The 22,657-nt window shown below is 47.4% G+C and overlaps 1 protein-coding gene across 2 annotated transcripts in view; it reads right to left on the bottom strand.

Moving 5' to 3' along the window:
* Nucleotides 1-17,984, bottom strand: part of SLC4A1 (solute carrier family 4 member 1 (Diego blood group)) — a 244,823-nt gene extending 226,839 nt beyond the window's left edge. Inside the window, exons 1-4 of one of the 2 annotated variants that reach the window (XM_069634298.1) lie at nucleotides 17,787-17,984; nucleotides 6,484-6,611; nucleotides 4,466-4,562; nucleotides 312-393 (exon numbers count right to left, since the gene is read on the bottom strand). In XM_069634298.1, coding sequence (XP_069490399.1) covers nucleotides 312-393; nucleotides 4,466-4,562; nucleotides 6,484-6,510 — 206 coding nt within the window. In that variant the 5' untranslated portion in view covers nucleotides 6,511-6,611; nucleotides 17,787-17,984. The remainder of the gene's footprint in view (nucleotides 1-311; nucleotides 394-4,465; nucleotides 4,563-6,483; nucleotides 6,612-17,786) is intronic. The other variant, XM_069634299.1, reaches the window with a different exon arrangement.
* Nucleotides 17,985-22,657: the final 4,673 nt, after the last annotated feature.

The raw sequence follows: 22,657 nt of genomic DNA, 5'->3' as shown, positions 1-22,657 counted from the left end.
TTCACACATCACTCTGATCCCACCCATAAGAGGAGTTTGGCTCGAAATGCCAAGCAAATCTCCTCAGAGCGAGAGTGCCAACGGGCAACCATGTTGCTTCCTCCCTGGGCATCATCAGTGAGGTGCAGTGCTCTCTCTGTGCACCAAGAGAAAGGGGTCCATGTCTAGATTCCCCTACTCACTCAAGGGGAGGATCCTCTTCAGGTGGGCTGGGCTCCAGGAAGGGACGGCTTATTGGTAGATGTTGGCGCTTAAGACCGGATCGACTCACAAAGGGAATGACCCTTGGATAGGGAGACGGGAGCACTCACCGAAGGAGCTTCCGCACTCCAGACTCCTGACGTTCAAGGGGGAGGGCATTGCTGTCCCACGACCCGGACTCAGATTCAACCCCTAAAGAAAACAATGTTAGCATGACCAGAGCGAGAAAGACGAGCAGTAAGACTTGCCAGGCAGGCAGTGAGTAGCGAAACTGTCCCCCAACAGCCACGACAGAATTGCCAAATTCACACTGTAAGCAGGTGGGTGGGCTTTTGACCTTTGGTGGCACGCTGATGTCCTTTTGCAGGGGTAGGCACCGTGCCGCTCTCCATATTTGTTTACCTATATCTCCCATGGGCCCTAGCAAGTATGGCTGCTCGTGACGGAGCATGGGAGTCACATGTCAAAACATCCAGAGAGCAGCGGGCTACCAACCCCTGGATGAATACTCACACCATCTATTCCCAGCGGAAAGCCTCCGCAATTACTGAGAAAGCCTGCCACATTCCTCACGCGGGACTGAAAGCAAACTGACCAGGTGGCTACACCTAAAAAGGAGACAGATAACCTTTTACAGATCATTACCGAAAAAATAAGAAAGCAATGACCTCCATCCCTCCCCACTCTGAAGTAGTCATTAGAATAATATCACCATTTCATATAGCGCTTCTTGCTGAATTCTATCGGCTTCTAGTTGCTGTAATGCTAAGAGCTATTATTACCCAATGTCGTGTGCTCAAATTATCGTTGTCTAAACGATGATGGGCTGAGGCGGTCCTGCAAGGATTCGAACTTGTGAAGTGCAGACTGGTCCTATGTCTGAGGTGAATATTCAACTCGTGAGCTATACACCCGGATTTAGTGGCGGGAGTGGTGTTTGGAGAACTCCATATGTGAAAATCAGTTCCCTATAGCGGCCAGATCGGATACATTGGGGCATCATGTGGATTTAGAATCCCAATCATTGTTTTGAAATTTTGAGGTGCATATTGAAAGGTTGCTCAGAAATCGTTTGGCCTTTGATTTCGACCTGTTGGTGTCCTAATAAAAAATCCTGAAATATTCTACATTCACCCACTCCGACTCGTAAACACGGTGCAACTAAGCACACAATTAATCTGAAATCACAATGCAACCCTGATGCAAGTGGGCGTGGGTACTGTGACGAATCAGGACAATGTATCCCTTTTTGCCAGGGGGAAGCCAAGCATCTTTCAGGCTAGAGAGGTAAGGCCGCTAAGCAAGGCCCTCCCTAGCTATCAGGGAAAGCGGGACCTCACTGGAGCCCTAGAAACCCGAGTATTGAATATGAACAAGAAGCACATATACAACCCGAGAGGTTAAAGTAATGTGAAAGCCGGGGGTCCTGGAGAGTCCACGAGAAACAAGTGACATTGGTAAAAACCCGAGTCTTTGATTAAGTCGGACCAGTTCTGGAGCACTATCCATATGGCAACTCCTATTATGTATATTGGTGCTACCTTCTATATATGGAAAAGGATCTGGTCAGAGTGGGGAAAACTTACACCGATGACCATGGGTACAGAAAAGTATGTAAAATACATCAAATGTGTGATCAAATGATGAAAGAACCCTTTTGCTCAGACCAGTGGGAGGGTTTATCTGGTATTGAAGGCTGTAATTGAATGTTATATGTAATGTAAGCAGTGAAATAACTTAGGATATTTACTGTTTTACCAATTGATAAGTATTTGAAATTGGAATTTCAGAGAGGAAATCCTGAGAGAATGAATTTATTTTAATGTAAATATTTTAATGGAAATTAGTTATATAAAGGTATGGATGTGTTTGTTCTGGTTTTATATGTAATCCTGAATTATATTGTGAAAAATGAATTATGTATATTGTGTATATATCGTGAAAGTGTTTAAGGTTTTAACTAACAAAATACACTATAGATAAAAAAATTAATAAATAAACCCCAAGGAGCCAGGAACCTGGAGAGTCAATCACCTTGTGCAAAATGTAGAACCAATAGAGAGAAAGTGGTCAAGGCGGTGGAACAGGAATAAGGAAACCATTCCTCCACATCGCGAACTTGAGGCATTTGATGAATAGCCAGTGTATCCGAAGAGGCTAGAAGGAGAGCTGAGAACACCTCTGTTCTGATTCTTTTTGTATGAACTGAAAACCATCTCCAGAGAGCGACCCAAAGGACAATAGGCAGACGCAGCCTAAGCTGAGAGGCGATTGCTTTGGCTTATATGTTTATGTAGTTTTTCCACAGTGGCAGCGCCAGATAGTGATTCGGTTCGGACTCAGGACTACATTTGGTTTTGACAATGGGAGAGCACCCTTAGTTTCGTTTTGTACGTAGAGAAAATGGCTATTAGCACTAGGGATAGAGAGGCATTTTCTTTTTAGTTTAATAGACACGCTTGAAATGTCTTCCTTGAGTCGGATTCCTTCTTCTGACTCGCCACAGTGCTCAGATAGCAGGCGTCTCATGTCCACAGGCTAGTCAAGTAGCATACGCCGGCTTTGGAAAAAGCTTCACCTGTCTTGCTCACTTCAGCAGTGGGTGGGCATTACTGCTATGCCCAGACTTATTTGACATTCCTTTTCCGCTTCCTGTCCTGTTATTATTATCAACTACCTAAAATAAATAAAATATCTATGAACTCTTAACCGCTGTCTATCCATTCACTGTTAAGACATTTTAATTGAGGACGCCTTGCTCACCGAGGCAGTCTCTTTGGTAAGATCATAATAGCATGAGGTCTTTCCCACACACCTGCTTTGTACGGGAGGCTAGTCATAGGGTGTAGCTTTCTGCAAGTCACCACATATTACACAGGGAGATATATCTGTTCTAGCCAAAGAAGAAACCCATGTTGTCCCATCTTGTAGACCCCAAATTGGATGTATACGAATTGACCTTTTCACAATTCATCGCAGGAGAATTGACCTTTCCAAAATTGATCGTGAAATGATGGTCAATTAGGACATATATGAAGGGGGAACCCCCCCGCACCCCCTTACTCAATCCAAACCCCCCTGCAACCTCCTGCTCAATCCCATTATATTATTCATCACCCCAAACCCACACCACACATATATAAAAGAACTAAAAAAATGTAAAGGTCAATTGTGCAGAAGGTCAATTAGGACCACTGTTATTAGGTCAATTAGGACAAAAGGTCAATTGTAACAGGTACATTTGGGTAATGCCCCCTAAATTCACCCCTCTTGCCCTCTTTCTGAAGATTTCGACCACCTTTTCCCACTAATGTATCTGTCATAACACAATATATGAGATAATATAAACACTGGCTGTATGCATTGGGCCTTCGACGATTGTGGCACTTAATTGTTTCACATTTTACTTTATGCTGTTTGCTGTACCATAGATCATTATTGAAAGCATTGCAACAATAATAGAATAATATTTAAGAAAACATGTTAACTTGTGAGAAAGGACTAAGGCTTCAGACAGTTTGCCCTGCTTAAGACTGCTCAATGTATAGACTTTGAGGGTGGCTTAAACCATCCCCACAGCAGCTGCCCTTTGCCCTCAGGCAAGTAGAGTGTGAGAATATTTTGAATGCAGCAACAAGCTGGGTCAGGGAGGGGAGTGACAGAAATGGGACATGAAGGGTGATGCAGGGTGCCACGTAATGCATGCAGTAAACCCACAGCATGCAGGTAGTGTGGGAAGGCGAAGGATGGGGGAGCCCAGAGCAGGCATTCTACTCCTCCCAGTTATGATCTGGAAGAGGGCAGTCTTGCCGGGCAGTGCCAAGTGGGTGTGACGAGCGAGTTTGAGCAAGCCATATCCTGGTCCAAAGATGATGACGTTTGTGGCCAGCAAGATACAGGCGCCATGCCGGGACCTGTGACACTGGACCAATCAGATTATTTCACATCAATGCACTGGAATGGGGATCTCTCAGAATCTCATGCGCTAAAGGATGAGTGCATGCGTGCATGTATTCATGGGATAACATGCAGGGCACTGTGCCAGAGGCCAAATGGTAATCTCAAGGCTACCTGCCTTCTGAATGGGTGGAGGGTACAGACTGTACCAAAGCTGGGACTCTGTGGGCAAATTCCTCCCAAAGCTTTTCCCCTCTATGACAGCGGCTTGGTAAATGCGGCCCATGCGTAACCGGGCAATAGGACTGCGCCGCAGAAGCTCATTTCAGGGAGCGCTATAGTCAGAGACACACATCACGTTACTTACTGTCTTCCTCATCCAGCGCGTCCCTGGATTGTTTATGAGGCGGGTCCTCGAAGCCCTCAACGTCCAGCATTCCTTCTAAATCTGCATCATATTCCAGCTGGAAAAGTAAAAGGGAAATACATAGAGGAGTGGTGAATTTCAGGAGGGCAGAATAGCTTGCTGATGTTCATAGGATCAAGCACTGGTATGGCTAGGGGACAGTCAACAGGGAAAGTGCGTGGCTAAAGTCTGGTCAAAAGAGCAAGGGAAGGCATGGCTTGGGACTGGTCATGGGAGTAAGAGCAGGCATGGCTTTTGGGTGGTTAACAAAGCAACGGAAGACATGGCTACAGGCTAGAAAACAGAGCACAGTAAGTCATAGTTTGGAGAGGGCCAATGGAATGCATGGATTGGTGTTGGTCATGGAAGCACAGGCAGGCATGGCGTGGGACTAGCCAACAGAAGAAGAGATTACATGGTTTCAGGCTGATCATAAGAGCAAGGGCAGGCATGGGGGTTGACTATTCATCAGATCAAAGGAAGGTAAGGCTATGGACTGCTCAACAGAGCCAGGGCAGGCATGGGGGTTCACTATTCATCAGATCAAAGGAAGGTAAGGCTATGGACTGGTCAGCAGAGCACCGGCAGGCATGGGGGTTCACTATTCATCAGATCAAAGGACGGTAAGGCTATGGACTGGTCAGCAGAGCCAGGGCAGGCATGGGTGTACACTATTCATCAGATCAAAGGAAGGTAAGGCTTTGGACTGGTCGGCTGAGCACGGGCAGGCATGGGGGTTCACTATTCATCAGATCAAAGGAAGGTAAGGCTATGGACTGGTCAGCAGGGGAAGGGCAGGCATGGCATTGACTCGCCAGAAAAACAAGGACGGGAATGATATGGGGATGGTCACCAGAGCCAGGGCAGGCATGGCTATGGGCTAGTCAACAGCGTAACAGTAGGCATGGTTATAGTCTGGTCAGAAGAGCCAGGGCAGGCATTGGTATTGGCTGGTTGGTAGAGCAAGAACTGGCATGGAATGGGGCTTCTCAAAGGAGAAAAAACAGGCATGTCTTTGGGAGGGTCAGTGCAGCAGAGCAGGCCTGAACAAGGGCAGATTAATTATGAAATTGTCTGATAGAGAGAGGTAGGACTGGCTCTGGAGGGACTGGTAAATGGAGAGATGTTTGGTGCAGCTAAACAGAGCCTGTACATGTACTGATTGGGTGTTGGACCAAGCACTAGGTAGTGCGGTGTCTTTGCGTGTGGCACAGGCCCTCTGTTAGGGGTTAGTGTGTTTGCCTTCAGGTGTTGATGAGTTGCAGCAATGGCTGCTACTAGCTCTATCATGAGCCGTGGGACAGTCGCTGCATTGGACCATAGCATTCTTCCTCATAGCTGTGGTACATTCAATAGAGCAGCTATTTTGACTTGCGTGAGGAGGCACCACAGTGCGTATTGGTTTCTTTTCCTTGGGATGTGGCGAAGTCACGGCTTTTGGGGTGTGTGTCTGCCATAAGGTATAGAGCAATCACTAACGTGGGTCTTAATGTGTCCGTCTTATTTGCGGGGACAGCAATTGGGATAGATTTCAGTTTGCCTATCTCGAGGATTGGGCAACTACTGCAGTGGGTCTCAATGCAGTGAAGTTGACATGTGGTGCAGTGACTGGGAGGTGATACAGTGTGTGTCTTGAGGTGTAGTGAATTACTGCAGTGGGTGTTAGGGTGAAGTGGGGCGGTTACTGCGATTCGTTAGTGTGCCTAGCTTAACGCGCGGCAGGCGGTGCGATTGGTGTTAGTGTGTCCGCCTTGAGATATGTGCAGTTACTGCGCTGGCTGCTCGTGTGTCTATCTTGAGATGCAGACAATCACTGCAATCAGGGCTAGTGTATCCATCTTGAGATGTGAGGCAGTCACTGAGACAGAAGTTCATGCAGCGGGTGTCGGAGTCTCTCCCAGGGTGCATAAGTGCATCAATGCATATCTCCCTGGGTGTAGGGCGGTTAATGCCATGCTTTATGGGAGCCAAGTCCTCACCTCTCTAGGCCGGCCTGAGCGCTGCATGTCTCCTGACCGTTGGGTCCTCACTCTCTGTATCCCTGGAGGTCGCTCTCAATGCCACGTGCTTCGTCACCCAGGATGGGTCATTACACAAGGAGGAAAACCTGCAAAAAGATAAGGTAATGAAGAGACAGTTAGAAGAACATTGGTGAATGTGGCGCAGTGGTCACTGAGGCAGTGCAACCCAACTGTGTTAGGCAGAATTGCATGCAGTACCCTCTGGGAACACCACATACAGTTAGGACTCCAGGTGTAAGCAAAACCAACCTTTGGTATAAGTCTGTACTACACAGTTTTGTGGTAGCGAGCTGAGCAGCCAGGCTTATCTCAAGAGGGAATGTGAGCAGTAAAAGGGGTTACACAGAGGTCTTAGAATCACAGTGGTTCAAGTAGACGCTTACACTCAAGGTTTCTTGGTAAAACGCTTATTAATTTATTACACAGTCATTTAGAAAACAGCCACTAGAAGGAGGCAACTTAATATCATACACAAATACACTTCAGTACCAAACCAATACGTTTCTAAGTAAATTAGGCTCCCCTGAAATAGGAGCAAAAAGGCATTTCAGTCACTTTAAATAGAAGGACAAAGGCACAAGTTAGCAGAATAGATCATAAATATGTTCTTAGGCAGTGCAAATAGTTTTAGTTCACTAGAGGGCTTGATTCAGTTCAATAGGCCCAGTCCAATGTCAATGGACTAGCGTCTTGGATAGAAAAGAGCAGTTCTTGAATTAAACGGTAAAGTCTTTGCTAAAGTTCTCAGAAGTAGTTTGTATGAAAAGGAATCATATGTTGGGTCACAAGCTGATTAGGCCTGCAAGTTGGGAAAGTTCCACAAACTTTCACCGCGAGAGGTAAGTTCTCTCAATCAGGTTGGCACAGTACCTTAATATGAAGAACAAGATGCAGCAGAAGACGTTGGTTCCTGGCAGTTCCTGCAGATCTCACTGTTCCTGAGCCTCAGTCGTGGGGACAAGCGGGAGGATGTCGGGGGACTCCTGCACTGCACGGGATCATCGGACAATGCGGACAAAATGGAGTCACTTCAGTTCCAGTAGCTGTAATTCAAGCCCACAAGCTGGTGTCCCTCTCCCTGGTTAATCCTAACCAGCTTCGAGAATGGTATCCAGGTGGCTTACGAGTTGATTGGACCCACCAACTCAAAGGAAGAAGTTATCCTTGAAGAGGCTTCTCTGTCGAGATGAACTTGGCAATTCGGACCTGCAGCAGGGCTTCACCGGGCAAACCAACGTTCCAGGAGTTGCAGCAGCTGTCCTCTTCCATCTCGTCTTCGTTTTTTTCGTTCCAGTGGTCGACTCTGCTTTCCAATCCAAGAGACTCGCCTTTTAAACAGTTTTTTCTCCCTTTCATTCCAGCCTAGCTGCCACTCACACAACATGGTGGCTGTTCGTGCCGGACAGTCAGCCAGCCAATCACACTAGAGTGCAGTTGGGTCTCCTAGGAGACTAAGCACAGGGAGTTTCAGTCACCCCCCTCACTTCCTGCCCACGCCAGATGCCAGAGGCATTCTTCAGTCCTGAAGCCCGCCAACGGCATAGAAACAAAGGGACCAAACCTAGTTTGGTGCGCAGAGACAAACACTAGAACGACCTTTCCAAAAAGAAATGGTGAAAAAAAGAAGACAGGGACCTGTTTAAACAAGGGGCCTTAAGGCGCCATCTTGAAAAACATGGCCCCCGCAAGTTTTAGCTACCGGTGTTCACGGTCGGGAAAAATCATGGTAGTTCATTGTAAAACCACTGCCACCAGCCATTTTGATAGAAAAGGGTACCATTTGAATGCTACATGAGTTTCTAGACTAAGGGATAATAAGTAACCCCTCCAGCACTCTATAGGAAGATAGTGTTGCTGGGTCTAGGAATTTAAAAAGACTAGTAAAGTCAATTTAACTTTACATGCTCTCAGAAACGGTAGTTTATCCCAGAGAAGGTATTTAAACCTTTTGGAAGACTAAACAACATCCTTGTGTCACTGCACTGAGGGTGCTGTGTGACACACATAAAAAAAGAGGATGCCTAGCGAGTTGTCTAAAACTCCATTACCAAAGGAAATAAACACAGAAAACAGATTTAAAAAGTTCAAAGTCCCAAAGTCCAGCAAAAGAGCTGGGGGTCTCTAAGGTAAAGAGGAATTAGTGCATTTTGAGAATTCTCCCTAACACTGCAGGAAAGATATTTCCATGTCCCACTCGTTTGCATCATTTATCTATAACTAACAGTATCCTAAATCATACCTCCTACACAAAGTACTTTGTTGGATTCTTAACAGTACATTACTTGGTACTTGTATTTTTGAATTTGTAAAAGAGAAAGTTGAACTTGTTGATCAGAAACATTGTACACAGGCAGCATCACAGCGAGCAGAGCTTTCCTATGCTCAAGAGGGATTAGTGAGCGGGATATGATAAACGTGGCGGAGGGCGGGAGATGCAAGAAGGAACAAGGACAGAAGACACCATAGACTGGCAACACACTATATACACTGTGTATATGTACAAACTTGCGCTCTGGAGGGAGGGCAGGAGTTGATGCCACTCTGGGTCTCCTCCCCACCCAGGATGAGAGGTGTTTTTTGACAGCAGTCTTGAATACCTGTTGTATTCACTCATTTTCACTTGGTGTAGATTTGTGGTCATTATCAAGGTCAAAGACTAGGCCAAAGGGTCTCTCGCCTGTAGACATTTTCCTCCGGCTTTTCAGTGGTAGGAGTACGTTTAGAGTTTGAGATTGGCTATCAATGAGGAAGTGACCTCCAGACGGAGCCCGATTGGTTGCCGGCATTGGTGAGCCCTGGATCCTGAGGTCTCCCAATGTGTACCCAGCTCAACAGTAGAGTAAGCTCCATTATTACCCCCCAGCTCCTGTTCATCCAGCCGGCTCCGGGCCAGCCAACTTTCTCACACAGGTTGACCAAGATCCTGCAGAAGTTATGTTTTGATTACAGCTTGGATTGAACCGTGAGCAGAAGACCATATACCGAGAGAGACCAGGGGTAGGGCGCCAAATCACTGAGGCCAGTTACACACCACTCCAAGGTGGAGCGCAAGTAATAACTGAAGATTAAGTAAGTGTGTGAGTGGATTTATGTAGCAGGGGCCTTCGAATGTGTTGTCTCAAAACGCTGAACAAATCAAGGAGGAAGAAAGGCACCAAGGAACAGGGGCGTGAACTAAGCGAAGGAGGCGCGCCGCTGGCCAGTTTAGCGAAACGGTTTCACATGGTCTTTAGCTTCACTGTGTTTGGCAGTATATTCCAAAGCGTGTGAATAATACTTTAAATAGAGAAACCTCCAAGAGGTCGCTATTGGAAATCTTTTTAGCTCACAATTTATTGGATTTATTTATTAAAAAATGATGCATTTTGAACATGTTGACAGGTACACGTAGTTCCTGTTCCATACCTTTTAGAAGTCTTCTTTCTGGAGGTTTGTGAACAGGTCCAAGAGCGCGCTTTGCTTCCCACAGACATCCTAGGCAGATTCTGCCTTAGACGTTTTGCTAGTCTCTCTCATTGTGATGACTTTTCTTTTTATCTATATCTTTTGCCTGCTTCTTGTTGGGCATTTGCCCATTAAAACCATATTGTGTCTAATTTGTGTGCACGCTCCATTTGGAATATTATTCTCCATAGTTCAATACATCTTGTTATTCCTGGTAGCCACGGGCACAGTGTTGTGATTATTTGCGATGCCCATTTTTATAAAGTATCTATTGGTGACGACTGTAGACAATGAAAGCAGTGCTTTTGTGTATGTGGTTACAATTCACTACCTAATAAGAATGTTTTCCAAAATGCAGACCAAAGTCACTTGTTTATCCCTCTAAGGATATAGAAGAAATCTCTTGAACATGTTTCAGTTGGTGTTCTCAGCCCACAGGGGTTTTCTGCAGGTCCTTAAAATGTACTTATTTCCCAAACTCCATGTTTTTCCCTGCTCAAACACAATCCCACAGCAGCACCATGTGTCTAGAAGCAATTTGGTGTGTAGGTGTTTGACATATATGAGCCACTTACCAATCTCCCAAAGATGGCAAGGTTAGCGCCCCCTTTGAATGCAAGAAGGCACTGCAGCTACCAATGAACCTGCTTTTTCCATTACCAGTCACAGATCTTTCACTGGGGGAACTCCTGGTGAGGTGGAAAAGAGAGATAAGAGATAGCGGGGATCCCAGACAATCTGCTTGTGCCAAACGGAAAATGCTTTCCATGAGCTCAGCAGAGTTTCCACGGGCGATGTATTTTCCACCCCACTGTGGCCCCTCGGTATGACATGACTCAGCAGACCCCCGATACACCCATGACATACGTGGAGAGAAGATGTTCGGAGAGAGAAGGACACCAACCCTACATTTTAAAACTGAAATGGCGCAGGTGGGCCCCTCTTGAAAGTTTCTTTAAGCCTAAAAATCGGGGAGGCGACCACATATCGTATTTTAAACAAACACCAACATTTCTAATGATGTAACGGGGAAGAGGTGCAAACTATTACTGTAGTAACCAAGACTGGGGTTAGGCACTGCAAAGCCAGGATCAAACACCACATGGATATGCTGCGTGATAATGGTGAAAATCTCTAATATCCTTGACCCTCACCTAGTAAGGGTAGTCCTGGGAAGGGAAAGGTTGTGCACAGGGGGCCAATCAAATCCAAGAATGTGTTCAGGGTGTAAGTGGGGAGCAGGTGCTTCTCCACTGCCATGTTGAAGTCTATTGGATAACAGGTGAAAGACCATGCCTACCCAGGCGTTTAGTGAGAGGCCCATTCCTTGGAGCCCAGACGCATCCTTGGTCAGACTTCATGGCTGACTTCTTTTGAATGACCTAGCCTTGTTTTTCAAATAAACTGTTATATTTTGGTCCAACATGCTAAAAAATCTCCTGTGTGGACTCTTGGCTTAACGGATCACTCAGGGGAATCACATTACCTCTTTATGAGGAAGGATATCTCGGGGGCAACGCGTTTGTCTTGGAACTTTTGCCTTGGAAACAAGACAACACAACACAGGTTCGAATACCGGTCCCGCGCTATGAAAGAACAATTATAATGATGCCATTGAGAAAAGGCACGTCCATGCAAAAATGGTCACAATCCACTAGTGGACAATGCTTAGAAGTGGGACGCACACCTGCCCAAGCTACGTGAGATGTAAACAAGCACACATACTTCTGATAGGCTGTGGATGGCTCTCGGGGTAATCCATATATTTGAGCATCACCTACACAAAAGGCAATACAGTAATGCCTTTTGCAGCACCATCAAAGACTCTCCCTTAGGTGTCCTTCGCTCCTTGACTTGCTCTCCCATGCTGGCCTCTATGTCTATGCATGAGGGAGAGCGAGTCTGCTCCGCCAAGGGTTATAAGCGGAGATCTACCTAGCACCCGCAAGCCATGTTATGCTGTTCCTAGGGCGCTATACCACGCAGGGCCTTCCAAGCAATGCCATGAGACATCCAGCAGATGCCTGAAAGAGCTGTCTCCATGCAATCGGAAAGCGAGGAAGGACTGACCTTCCAGCTTCAAGGTTATCCGGTGCAAAATGTGTACAGACGGTGTTGTAGTGTTGCTTTTCCTGGAGATGTACTACCAGGCAACCTACCATGCAGCTTCTTCATGACACCCACAGGGACTCCGTGTATACACAGTGCCCCAGCATTATAAGGACCCTGTCTTCCCTTTCTCTGAATTCTTAACACGCCACCTCCAAACAGCGCCAGCCTTGCGTGGCTTGCTGGATATCGGCCCCAGCATTTTAGAAAGGCAGCTGCCGATGGCAAACCTGTGCATTGGTTGGCGATGAGACATGCCCGAGATTATGCAGGCCAAAGCAAACGTCAGTGGCCCTGACCTCTCACCAGACCAGCTCCCTTCAGCTCAGCCAGGCACTTTGTGGAACGGAGGCAGGCCGAGGCCACCATTCCCAATGTCCTGACCATCATTAACAGCTGACTGTGGAATCTCCCAGGGTCCCTGACCCAAGGTGGCTTCCTCCATCTTCCACAGCACACCACTCACAGCATTGCTTGATGGACGCACGTTTGATTCTTGTGCTTCGATGTATCCTGCATGGGACTCGTGAAGGTAGAACGTGGGGGGGGGGGATCTGCGTGTATGGTGCAGGGCTAACAGAGGTAGCTGGAATGGGTGAGGACGCAGGGGGAAGAGGGGATCTCCGGAAGGAGAAGTAGGCTTCAGGGGATCGATCAGCGATTAGCCATATGTTCTTTTAAATGTAGGGTCTTCAGATCCTTCCTGAAGTGTACAATGATTGGGGCCAGTCATGCTTGGAACATCCCAGTGACGTACACTACAGAGCCCTCAGCTGGGTGCATGGGGGTCAATTCATCAGCGCGAGAGCCCATTTCTCCTCATTTCACATTCTTCCCCCTCACATCACCTGCCTCTCACTCTTCTTTCCAGTTTCCTCTTGAATTGAATTCCCCTTGCTATTTCTTCACCTATTTCTGCCCTATAGAGTGCAACTGGGTCCAAAATACCTTCAGGTATCCCTCTGCAAATACCTCCCCTCTTGAGCTCTTCTCTCCTCTACCTCCAACTCACTCAGGATCAGTCGTTTTTCTAAGAAACAAGCTGGGGTAGATCTCTGTCTTTGGCTGGGGCCTCCCTCTGGAACAGCCTCCCTGCCACTCTAAAACTTGAGGAGAACCATCTCCGGTTCCGGAAGCACCTCAAGACCTTCCTCTTTTCTTCTGCCTTCGCTACCCCTCTCCCCTGCTGATCTGTTCTCTCTTGGCACCGTGCACCTGGCCACCCTCTGTCTTTTGGGCCCAGGTACCTGCTAATCCTGCCCCCCTCCCGCACTGCCTCCGGGCCACCCCTTGCACTGGGGTCTGTATCTGTACCCATACAGCCCCCCCTTTTTCTTCCTGCACTTATCAGACCTACCCTGTCTGCTGCCTTAAACCTAGCACTTGCAAATTGCTGGCTGCACTACCACTGTTTGTTGCCTTTATTATTTATTTATTCTTATTTATCTGTTTTTCCTCTGCTTCGCACTTTCCTCCTCTCCCCCCTTCCATGCACTTTTCCCCTCCCCCCTCTCCCATGCACTTGCACGTTGTCAATGTCACTGGGCCTAGTAAGATCGCTGTTTTGTTCTCCCCTGTTCCCCTCCCTTCCCTTGTCACGCTCTGAAACACTTGTGTACGAGTGCGATAGAAATAAAATATCAATTAAAAAAAAACTATGAACCTCACAGTACTGACCTTACATATCCATCACCCCTCCAAAATACTGCAGTATGTACAGCCCCCCCTCTTCAAAAGTGGACACTGAGAGACTTCCTTCACTGGTCCAGAAGGCAACGACCCCTTCTCCTTTCCTCCCACCGTCATTTAGGACAGAATGGGCTGTCTGAAATGTCTATATTATGGGGCTATTCGTAAAGTGGGGACTGCGCAGAAAGCACTTCATCAATGATACATAATAACATTTGCCTGACAGTGATGATGGGGAGTTGCTTTAGTTGACTAGGTGCTCTGGTTTGCCATTTGCAAAACACCACAAGAACCTATCAGGCTTCTCCAGACTCAGTCGCTAAAGTGAGATTCCATCAGGCCTCATTTGAGAAAGACTCTAGCAGGCCCCATTGCCACGCCCCCATGCCACTCTCCATCAACCCTGTTGCATGTGCCACTTCCGAAAGACACTGGCAGACCTCATTGGTCCACCTGTACGAGCAGCACTCCATTTGGCCTCATAGAAACCACTCATTTGAGCAATACTCTGGGAGGTTACATTGGTACCCACGCACGTGCAAGATTCTGTCAGGAACCATTGGACCCTCCCACATGCAAGACTCCATCCGGTACCATTGATTCTTTCCCATGAGCAAGACCCCATGAAGAATCATTGGATCCCTTGCACGTGCAAGACTCCACCAGGAACCATTCGTTCTCTCACACAAGCAAGACTCTGTGAGGAACCATTAGTTCTCTCCCACAAGCAAGACTCCATCAGGAACCATTGGTTCTTTCCCATGAGCAAGACTCCATTAGGAACCATTGGCTATCTCCCATGAGCAAGACTATGTCTGACCACATTTATTCATTCTCACGAGTTAGGCTCTATCAGGCCTCATTGTGTACACTCGTTTGAGCAAGAATCTTGCAGGCCTCATTAGATCCCCCTCATGAGCAGGCCTCCATCAGACCACATTGGATCATTCTCACGAGCAAGACTGAGTCAGGGCCTATTGGTATTTTGTGCATAAATCCATCAAGCTAGGGCACACCCACTCATTTCAGCGAGAGTCTGCTGGGCCCAATTGAACTCCTTTTACTTGTGCAACACTGCATTACGCCATACTACTGGGGTCTGCAACCTTTGGCTTTCCCAGTGTTCTGGACTACAACTCGCAGCAGCCCTAACCACCACAGTTAATGGTGACAGACAATGGGGATACTAGTCCAAAGCATCAGAGGACCCTCAGTTTACAGACCCCTGCCTTACCGGATCCGATTCGTGTAGAGATGCCATTGGACCCCGTCGCTTCATTGAGACTCTCCCAGGCCACATTAGAGTCTGTCCATCATACAAAGACTCTGGCAGGCACAACAAATAGTTATGGTTGAGACCCCGTAGGCCCTCTGTAGGCAACCTCACTCAAGCAACCATGAGTGTGACCATGAGTGTTGCCCGTCAGATCCTGATGAGATTTGAGAGACAAATGAATGGAGGTGAGTTAGAAGGTCTTGATGGAGCAGGGATGATGGGGACCTTCAGGGACCTTTTGACTTTTGGGTGCATGGGCCAGTCTCACACAAGCACAGCTCCAGTCCCTAGTGAGCCCCTCAAGCGGCCACGACCCCCTCACTGACCTCCTGTAATTCACCTCACTTATTACTCAGAATATTTCCCTCACTACCACTGTATCCCCTGCCTTTAATCCTTTTATCTCCTTTCTCCTCCATACCCTTCCAAGTGTTCCCCAGGGGGTTCTGAATGTATCAACCTCAGGGCTGACCCTGCCTGGATTCGACCCTGCCACAGCAGGCTATGCACAGACATCAGGGGTGAGCGCTTAGCTCCCTGTGCTATCTGTAGGGCGCTATATTACAATGAGCGCCCTACAACCTTTAAATAATGAACACATATGCCAAATTAAAAAAAAAAAAAACATACGTGTGCTGCTCCGGGATAACTTTGGAACTTCCCAATGATGCTAATTCGTAGGTTAAAGTTCACATCTGGACATTACCCGCGAGGCTGTCCCGGGAAACACCGGGATGCTTGTGTTGTGCATCATCAGTGGGTTCTTTTGCTTACTTACTAGGCCCAGTGATGCTATGATGTTTGTATCCTAGAGAATTACATCCAATGAATATGCTCACATTTCGTTGTCTCTCTCAAACAAGAGAGCGTTGGCATCTCCCCCATGAGCCGTTCCATGGGTGTGACACTGCCTTACAAGTCCTCAGTTCAAAAACGTGTTATCTGCCCGGTGCCACACACGCACGCGCACACACACGCACACACACACACACACGTCACGCGCACACACACACTCACGCACGCACACGCGCGCGCTCGCGCGAATTGGTCGCAAGTTCGCACCCAGGCAATCACATCTTCAGCCTTCCAAAATCGACACATTAAGTACCATGACATGAGGTAATAACATAGCTTATCCGGCATTAAGCAATATGCGAGGAACCCCGACATGCAATAGCGCTTGCTGTCAGAGTCTTGCTGATCGCAGCTCTGTAAGCAAAGAGACACAAGTTTCCAACGCATACGCTCGTCTGATCAACCTTTGGGGGATTGTGCCCCGAACGTTTTATTTCTTTGATCTGCTAAAAACACTTTTGAAAACATAATGATACCAGCAACTAGATAAATAAAACCAGCTCCATACATGAATATTAATATGCAAATTCATAACTTTACATCATTAAATCCAAGTAATCCTCCACCACTATACATTACTTGAATGAAAAAAAAATGAGGGTGTAAGATGTGAACAAGGGGCCATGCACAACCAAACTACCCCGCATTCTGCAGAGTTAAAGACCACACACCTGCCCACGCCCCCACAAGACCCCAGCCCATTTTAGCCCTCAGATTCTGGGCTCTTCATAGGTATGAAGGTACCCCCGAGCATACCAGAGAGGAGGAAGTATCCTTTGCCCACACTAGTGCCTCCTCCACTCCATGCCACCCACTAATGTCAATAAGGTTTTAATCCTCCATGATCTAACACGGTGCACAGAATGCTTCAACTAGCACATTAAGCAAACGAGCTATCTGTCCGACTGGACACTGGATCCTCTGGTGGAGGCAGAGTAGCTGGGCGGTCATAGTCGACTGACTGCCACCACCCAAGAATGGAGACCACCCGAACCTGAAATAAACCAGGCAGGTTTCAAGCTGCCCCGCGTCAGCTAGGAGTCCTTACCCAGTCCTGTTTTGCACTGTGCCCTCTAGAGCTTTCAACACTTAGCACCCAAAAACTGGAATGCACTCCCCACCGTCTTAAGGAATGAAAAATCTTACCAGGCCTTCCGTAGACTACTCAAAACCACGCTGTTTAACTAACCCTTCCACCCCACCCTACCGGTCCTATGTATTTTTCACAACTGTATGTAAATAACCGCAAATGTATGAAGTTATGCATATTTGCTCGGCATTGTATCTATTTATACACCATATATGCCTGTAACAAGTAAGAGCGCTTTCAGCGCCACAATGCCCCCGGGCAGATGTGCGCTATACAAATCCAAATAAATAAATTAAATAAATAAAAGCAACATCGAATGGGCCGGATGCTACAGAAAAAGCAGGACCTGATCAGCTACCACTTGCGACCTTTCACCCTGAGAGTATTGGGCAGCATGGCTTTCCCGGCTAGCATATTATGATCCATTTCCTCTTCCTGTGTGCGTCCACCTTTAAAGTGCTACACAATCACAAACCACAATTTGTGAGTTTTCCCAAAAAACTGAATAATCCCTTGAGGGAACATGTGTATGGGAAATGAGTGGGGAAATTGGCATTTTAAAGACACAGTTGGCTATGCCAATAAAGGGGCCTACTTTATCTCTGGACACTGGCCCACCCTTGCATGTCTAGATGGCCCTTGGGGCATTGCCCTACCTCGCAATTGGTCAGTCCAAGCATGCTGCCCATCTTCACTCCCCAGTCACGAAAGAAAGCCTCATTGCAAACACAGCCAGCCGCAAAAGAGCACACCTGTCTTTTGAACCTTTATCACAAAAGGCAAGGCACCCTCACCTACCTGGCGATGTCCTGGCTCAAGAGGTGGTCAATCGCCAGCGTCCCAGGCCTCTGCCGCTACCACTGACTCAAAGGATCTGCCAACCAAATGCCCATGGGCGGGCTCCAAACCCCTGGCTCCCTGACTTCTGCAGAGTTTGAAATCCCTGAGTCAGCACCAGTATCCTAATCTCTCTGTCCCACCAGCTCTGTGTGCCCAACCCACCCAGGTCAAGTTCTTTCCACCAACTGGCGGGAGAGGAGTTATCAGTCAAGTGCAGCTGAGCTCCAGGGGGGCAGGCCCTTCAGCATTCCTTCACTCTGGGAAACGGCTCTTACACCGTCCTAGCCCACCTCGAACTTTGAATTCTGCGTCCCTCCCCAAAATTACAAATTACACCAATCTTGTAGCGTTTCATGGGTTATTTGCCCACCATGAGTTGGAGGTCACATGAGTTCTTGTAGTCACAGACCAAGAGACTCCCTCTCTCAGAAAGGGTTTGGCGAGCTAGGATTGGCATAAGACGCGGCCAACATATTCGGTTTGTTTTTAAATATTTATAGTCGGCCCCTCCCCTCTTTCAAGTTGGCGCTTACTGTAATGTCTCTTTAGCATGCTCGCTAACTTTAGAGCGCCAGGAATGGGTTGTTGTGTTGTGTTGCTTTTGCAAGCGTATAAGGTGGCTCCTGCTCAGTCAAGGACACCTCAAACTCACCCTCTTATTCAGCTTACCTCTTGGAACCCCCAGTCCAGAAGAGAGGGGCGTGCAAGCCGGCTTTGCAGTTGCTGGATGCCCGGCCATGCACACATAGCTGGTATCCTGGGTGCTGGCTGGCATGGTGCCTGTTAGCTGGCATGTCCTCTCGTGCTTCAGGCTCACCTGTTAAGCAAGGATGGTCTGAACATTAGAACGCATATTGTGTGCTAAGCTCACTCAAGCAAGAAATCCCAAAATAACTATCACATTCCCCTTCGGATATTATGATGAAAACCCCCATTCCCAGGTAGAGTCTTGGTCCCTGAGGAAGGGCCGCCGAGGGACCTCTCGAAGAAGATCTATGTCAACAAGATGGGGACAACATATTCACAATTGTCTAAAACTCCCAAAGAAAAGAACACATAATGCAAACCCACACACACATGTTTCCAAGTAAACACTCATCAAATCCCAAAAGTGGCTTGTTGATCACGTCTATATAGCAAACCTCTACACAATTAAGAACCTCTGGGTCATAGGCACACACTTGTGAGCCTGACAAGCTCTTGGATACACACATGCTCGCAGAACATGTTAACTCCTCATGCTCACCCGCGAATGTTCACCCCTGTCCCGGAGATCATGGCGCGTTCTGCTTCCCTTGGTGCATTAGGTCATTTGTAGCCTCCTGCCCGGTCCCTTGAGGTTCTGTCTGTCAGTGATTCTCCTCAAATCCTGTTTCGCCTCTTCCTCGCTTATCTTTTCCATGGGGTACTCTAGGGTTCTGCTCTTGCTCTCCTCCTCTTACCAGGTCATCTTATTCTTTACGTAGTCTCACCTGTCATATTTTGGATAGATCACTGGTAAGGCCTTCCTTGGCCGTATCCAGTTTTAGAGGCCTCATCTAGAAGATCGTGCCCAATCCTGGTCTTTCATCTAGAGAATTGCGTCTAATGTATGTGCCTCGCTTAATATATTTGTAGGCCGCACCCATAGTACTCGTTCCAGCTATGGAGACCTTGTCTAGAGTTTTCTGTTCAGTTCTGGAGGTCTTGCCTACAGTGTGTCTATCTCTGAAGTCTTGAGTCCAGATCTGGAGGTCTCATCTACAGTATTGTGTCAAGTTCTGCTGGACCACCTTGGAGTATTTTTCCTTGTTCTCAAGGACACACCTAAAGTATTGTGACTAATTCTGGATGACACGTCTAGCGGACTGTGTTCAGTTCTGTTAGCCTTATCTAGAGAATTGTGTCTAATGCTTCGGAACCTGAATTCGAGATTTGTGCCCCATTCTGGAGGCCTTGCCAAGAGTTTTGTGTGGAGTTCTAGAAACCACATCACCAAAAGTATAGTTATGATGGTCAACTGCTCTAGAATTCTTACAAAGAGAAACGCAAGGACTCACGTCTTGATAGACTGGAAGGGGGAGGGAGATTTGGAAGAGACCTTTACATTCTTTGGGAGTATAAAAGCAGGAATGGATATTCCATCGGGGCTGCAGCTCTTGGACAAAGGGTCACGTGGTAAAAATGGTGAAGGCTGTTAAATCCTTGCACTGCTTTCCATCTTTAATAGTGGGGACCATGTCACTAACATAATTAAACACAAACCTTCACCATACACAGTGGAGCAATGGTAGTGCAAGGAAAACAAGAGAGCTCTAGACTAACAGCGTCATTACAATGTGGTCTGCAAATCTGGACAAAAGAGCCTGAGCTATTGCGTGTCCACACAGACTCTTCCCCACTGATTCTGACCTGTATCTGATCACAGGAGAGATGGATCCTGTAGTCACCACACCTGTGGACCCAGGTGCCCATGCCTTTCACCAACCCATGCTGAGTAGATCTGCAATGGGAGCCGTCCTGGCAAACATGGTGGCTGTCATTGCTCAAATAAGTCCAATGGATTGCGCCTGATTCTTCCTGGCACGTGGAAAATTGGCCTAATTCCCTGGAATCCTGAAGGTGCACGGGGATTAGTCTGATGGTGATGCCCATTTACCAGCATAAGCAATGCCTGCACGCTACAGGAAGCCCGTGCATGAACTCAGGGTTCCCCGGTCCTCAAGTATAATCTTTCTGGATGGTGCAGGTGCCGGGAACAGTGCAGAAAGCCTTTTAGCTTTAACATGATTTCCTGCATCTATGCACTACATCCAGAATGAGGATGTGAGCACGGTCTACTACGGCGCCTCCCTGCCAAGTTTCCCAGTTCCATGCGTGACACCTTGAGCCAGTCCTGCTGTTCTCCTTCCAATTGTATGCTGGAACTTGTAGTTTCGTTTTTTCCCATTGCAAGGGAGGTCCTACAAGTCCCAGCATGCAGTGCAGGGAAAAAAACAAGAATGGCTCAAAGATTCCGCATGGAACTGGGAAACTTGCCAGCTACGGTGGTGTTACACAAGACAGGGAAATGCACACACTAGATGAACCTAGTGGGCGTTAACTGTCCTCGATGTTTAAATATACATGACAGTTTGTCCGGGTCCTGTTTAGCATATAGGGGTTATGAGAGGATGACGGAAATAGGGCTGTGCAAAATTGTACGGCTTCGCCTTAGCACAGTTTGTGAGGTTTACTGAAATACGTCTTCCTAGGCGCCATTGATTTCCCGAAAATCTAGTTTTGCCGGCAATTACGTATTCATATGCTATATTAGGGTCATAAGAGGTGCTTAGAAGATGGTGTGTTTTTTTTTTTACCCTGCCAACATCGGTACCTGAAGAACAAACTCCACTGGCATATTATACATACTGAACCAAGGGAGTGAATGCAGAGGATATTCCTGTAAACACCATTTGCTGACATTATTTCTCGTAAACCAATTACTTCCAGGTCAAAGGGATGATGTAGATGAACATGCCATGCACCTCAGGCAGCCAGGAGGCTAGACACTATACCACGCTTGCTCATAACTCACCTAGGAGTAATGATTGAATATATCACATATTAAGAAGAATCAGGCTGCTTCCTTTGGGCTCTTGTGTGATCCTCTCATTATTTCCATAGTGGAACTAATCATTTATTAGAACTAATTAGTTCCTTATTGGTGAACGTTTTTGTTTGTTTGGCAGTTGTCCATAATGAGCAACAGGGCATCGGCCCACCCATTTTGAACACGCTGGCGCCAAGCCAGCTAAGTAAAATCACTGAACGCTCTCTCAGCTGAAGCAAGCAGTTGAGGGAGCTCTCATGGGCTGGCTTGAACTGTCAAAGGGAAACAAAGTTTCCCTTTGGCAGTTCGTACCGATGTGCGCATGAGCAATGGATCATGCAAGGGTGTGGTGTTTTGCTTCCCCATGCTTGCATGCCCAATTGGTGGTGCAGGTAGGGGTATTGCAACTCTGAATGTGCAAGGGGGAGCTCCTGTGCCTCCCTGCACATTCAGAGCTGCCGGTGGTGTACTCCAGGGGGCGCCCTGGCTCCTGCACATCAGGAAGTGCTCTCTGCTTGTATTGTATTGTATTTGTTATTTATATAGCGCGCTTTCCCCACTTGTGTGGCTTCAATGCACTTTTTACTTTGTTGGAGAGCCCTTTGTGACCGTAGTCGATGTGGTTAGAGATTCTAGGGGATTAGCTTAGATGCGTGTGTGCATGTTTGCCATTCTAAGACTTGGGTGGCTGGCGAGGCTCGACTAAGCAGCCCAGTAGAGGTCAGACACGTGGGTGGGTGCTCTTGAGGGTTAGAGATAGATTGCTGTTGTCAAGAGAGAGTCTATGTGAGGCCAGTTATACTGGGTTCCTTTCGGGTGGGGATCACTGTGTGCTAGTGGCAGAGGTGTTCGGGTACGTCGGGTGTTTCAGTGTGGATGGCTATGTGTGAAACTAGGCCGAATGTGCTTAGCCATAGACGTGTTCTATCGTGCATGGATGTTTGGCCATGCCTGTGTCCACGCTAGTGGTGTGAGCTACACGTACTGTAAACTGCGAGATTGCTTATTTGTCCGGGTCAAGAGTTGAGAGTCCTTTTGCGATGGGCCTAGTTTTCATACCGAGGCTGGTATCATCGTATAATAAGCAGCTACAGGGTCAAGACCTAGATTAGAGCATTCTGTACCGTGGGAGAAAGGCCTATGTTTCACAGTGCCGAAGGTTTAAGCATATGGCAAACCTAGATCAAGGCAAGACCCAGCTTTGAGGATTCTGTATGGGGCGAGAGGCCTGGATATCATCCTGCAGTATGATACGTCA

The sequence above is a fragment of the Ambystoma mexicanum genome, chromosome 13, assembly GCF_040938575.1.
Source record: "Ambystoma mexicanum isolate Mex_15411 chromosome 13, UKY_AmexF1_1, whole genome shotgun sequence".
In the NCBI taxonomy this organism is placed as follows: domain Eukaryota; kingdom Metazoa; phylum Chordata; class Amphibia; order Caudata; family Ambystomatidae; genus Ambystoma; species Ambystoma mexicanum.
This window is presented reverse-complemented; position numbering and strand designations above follow the sequence as displayed.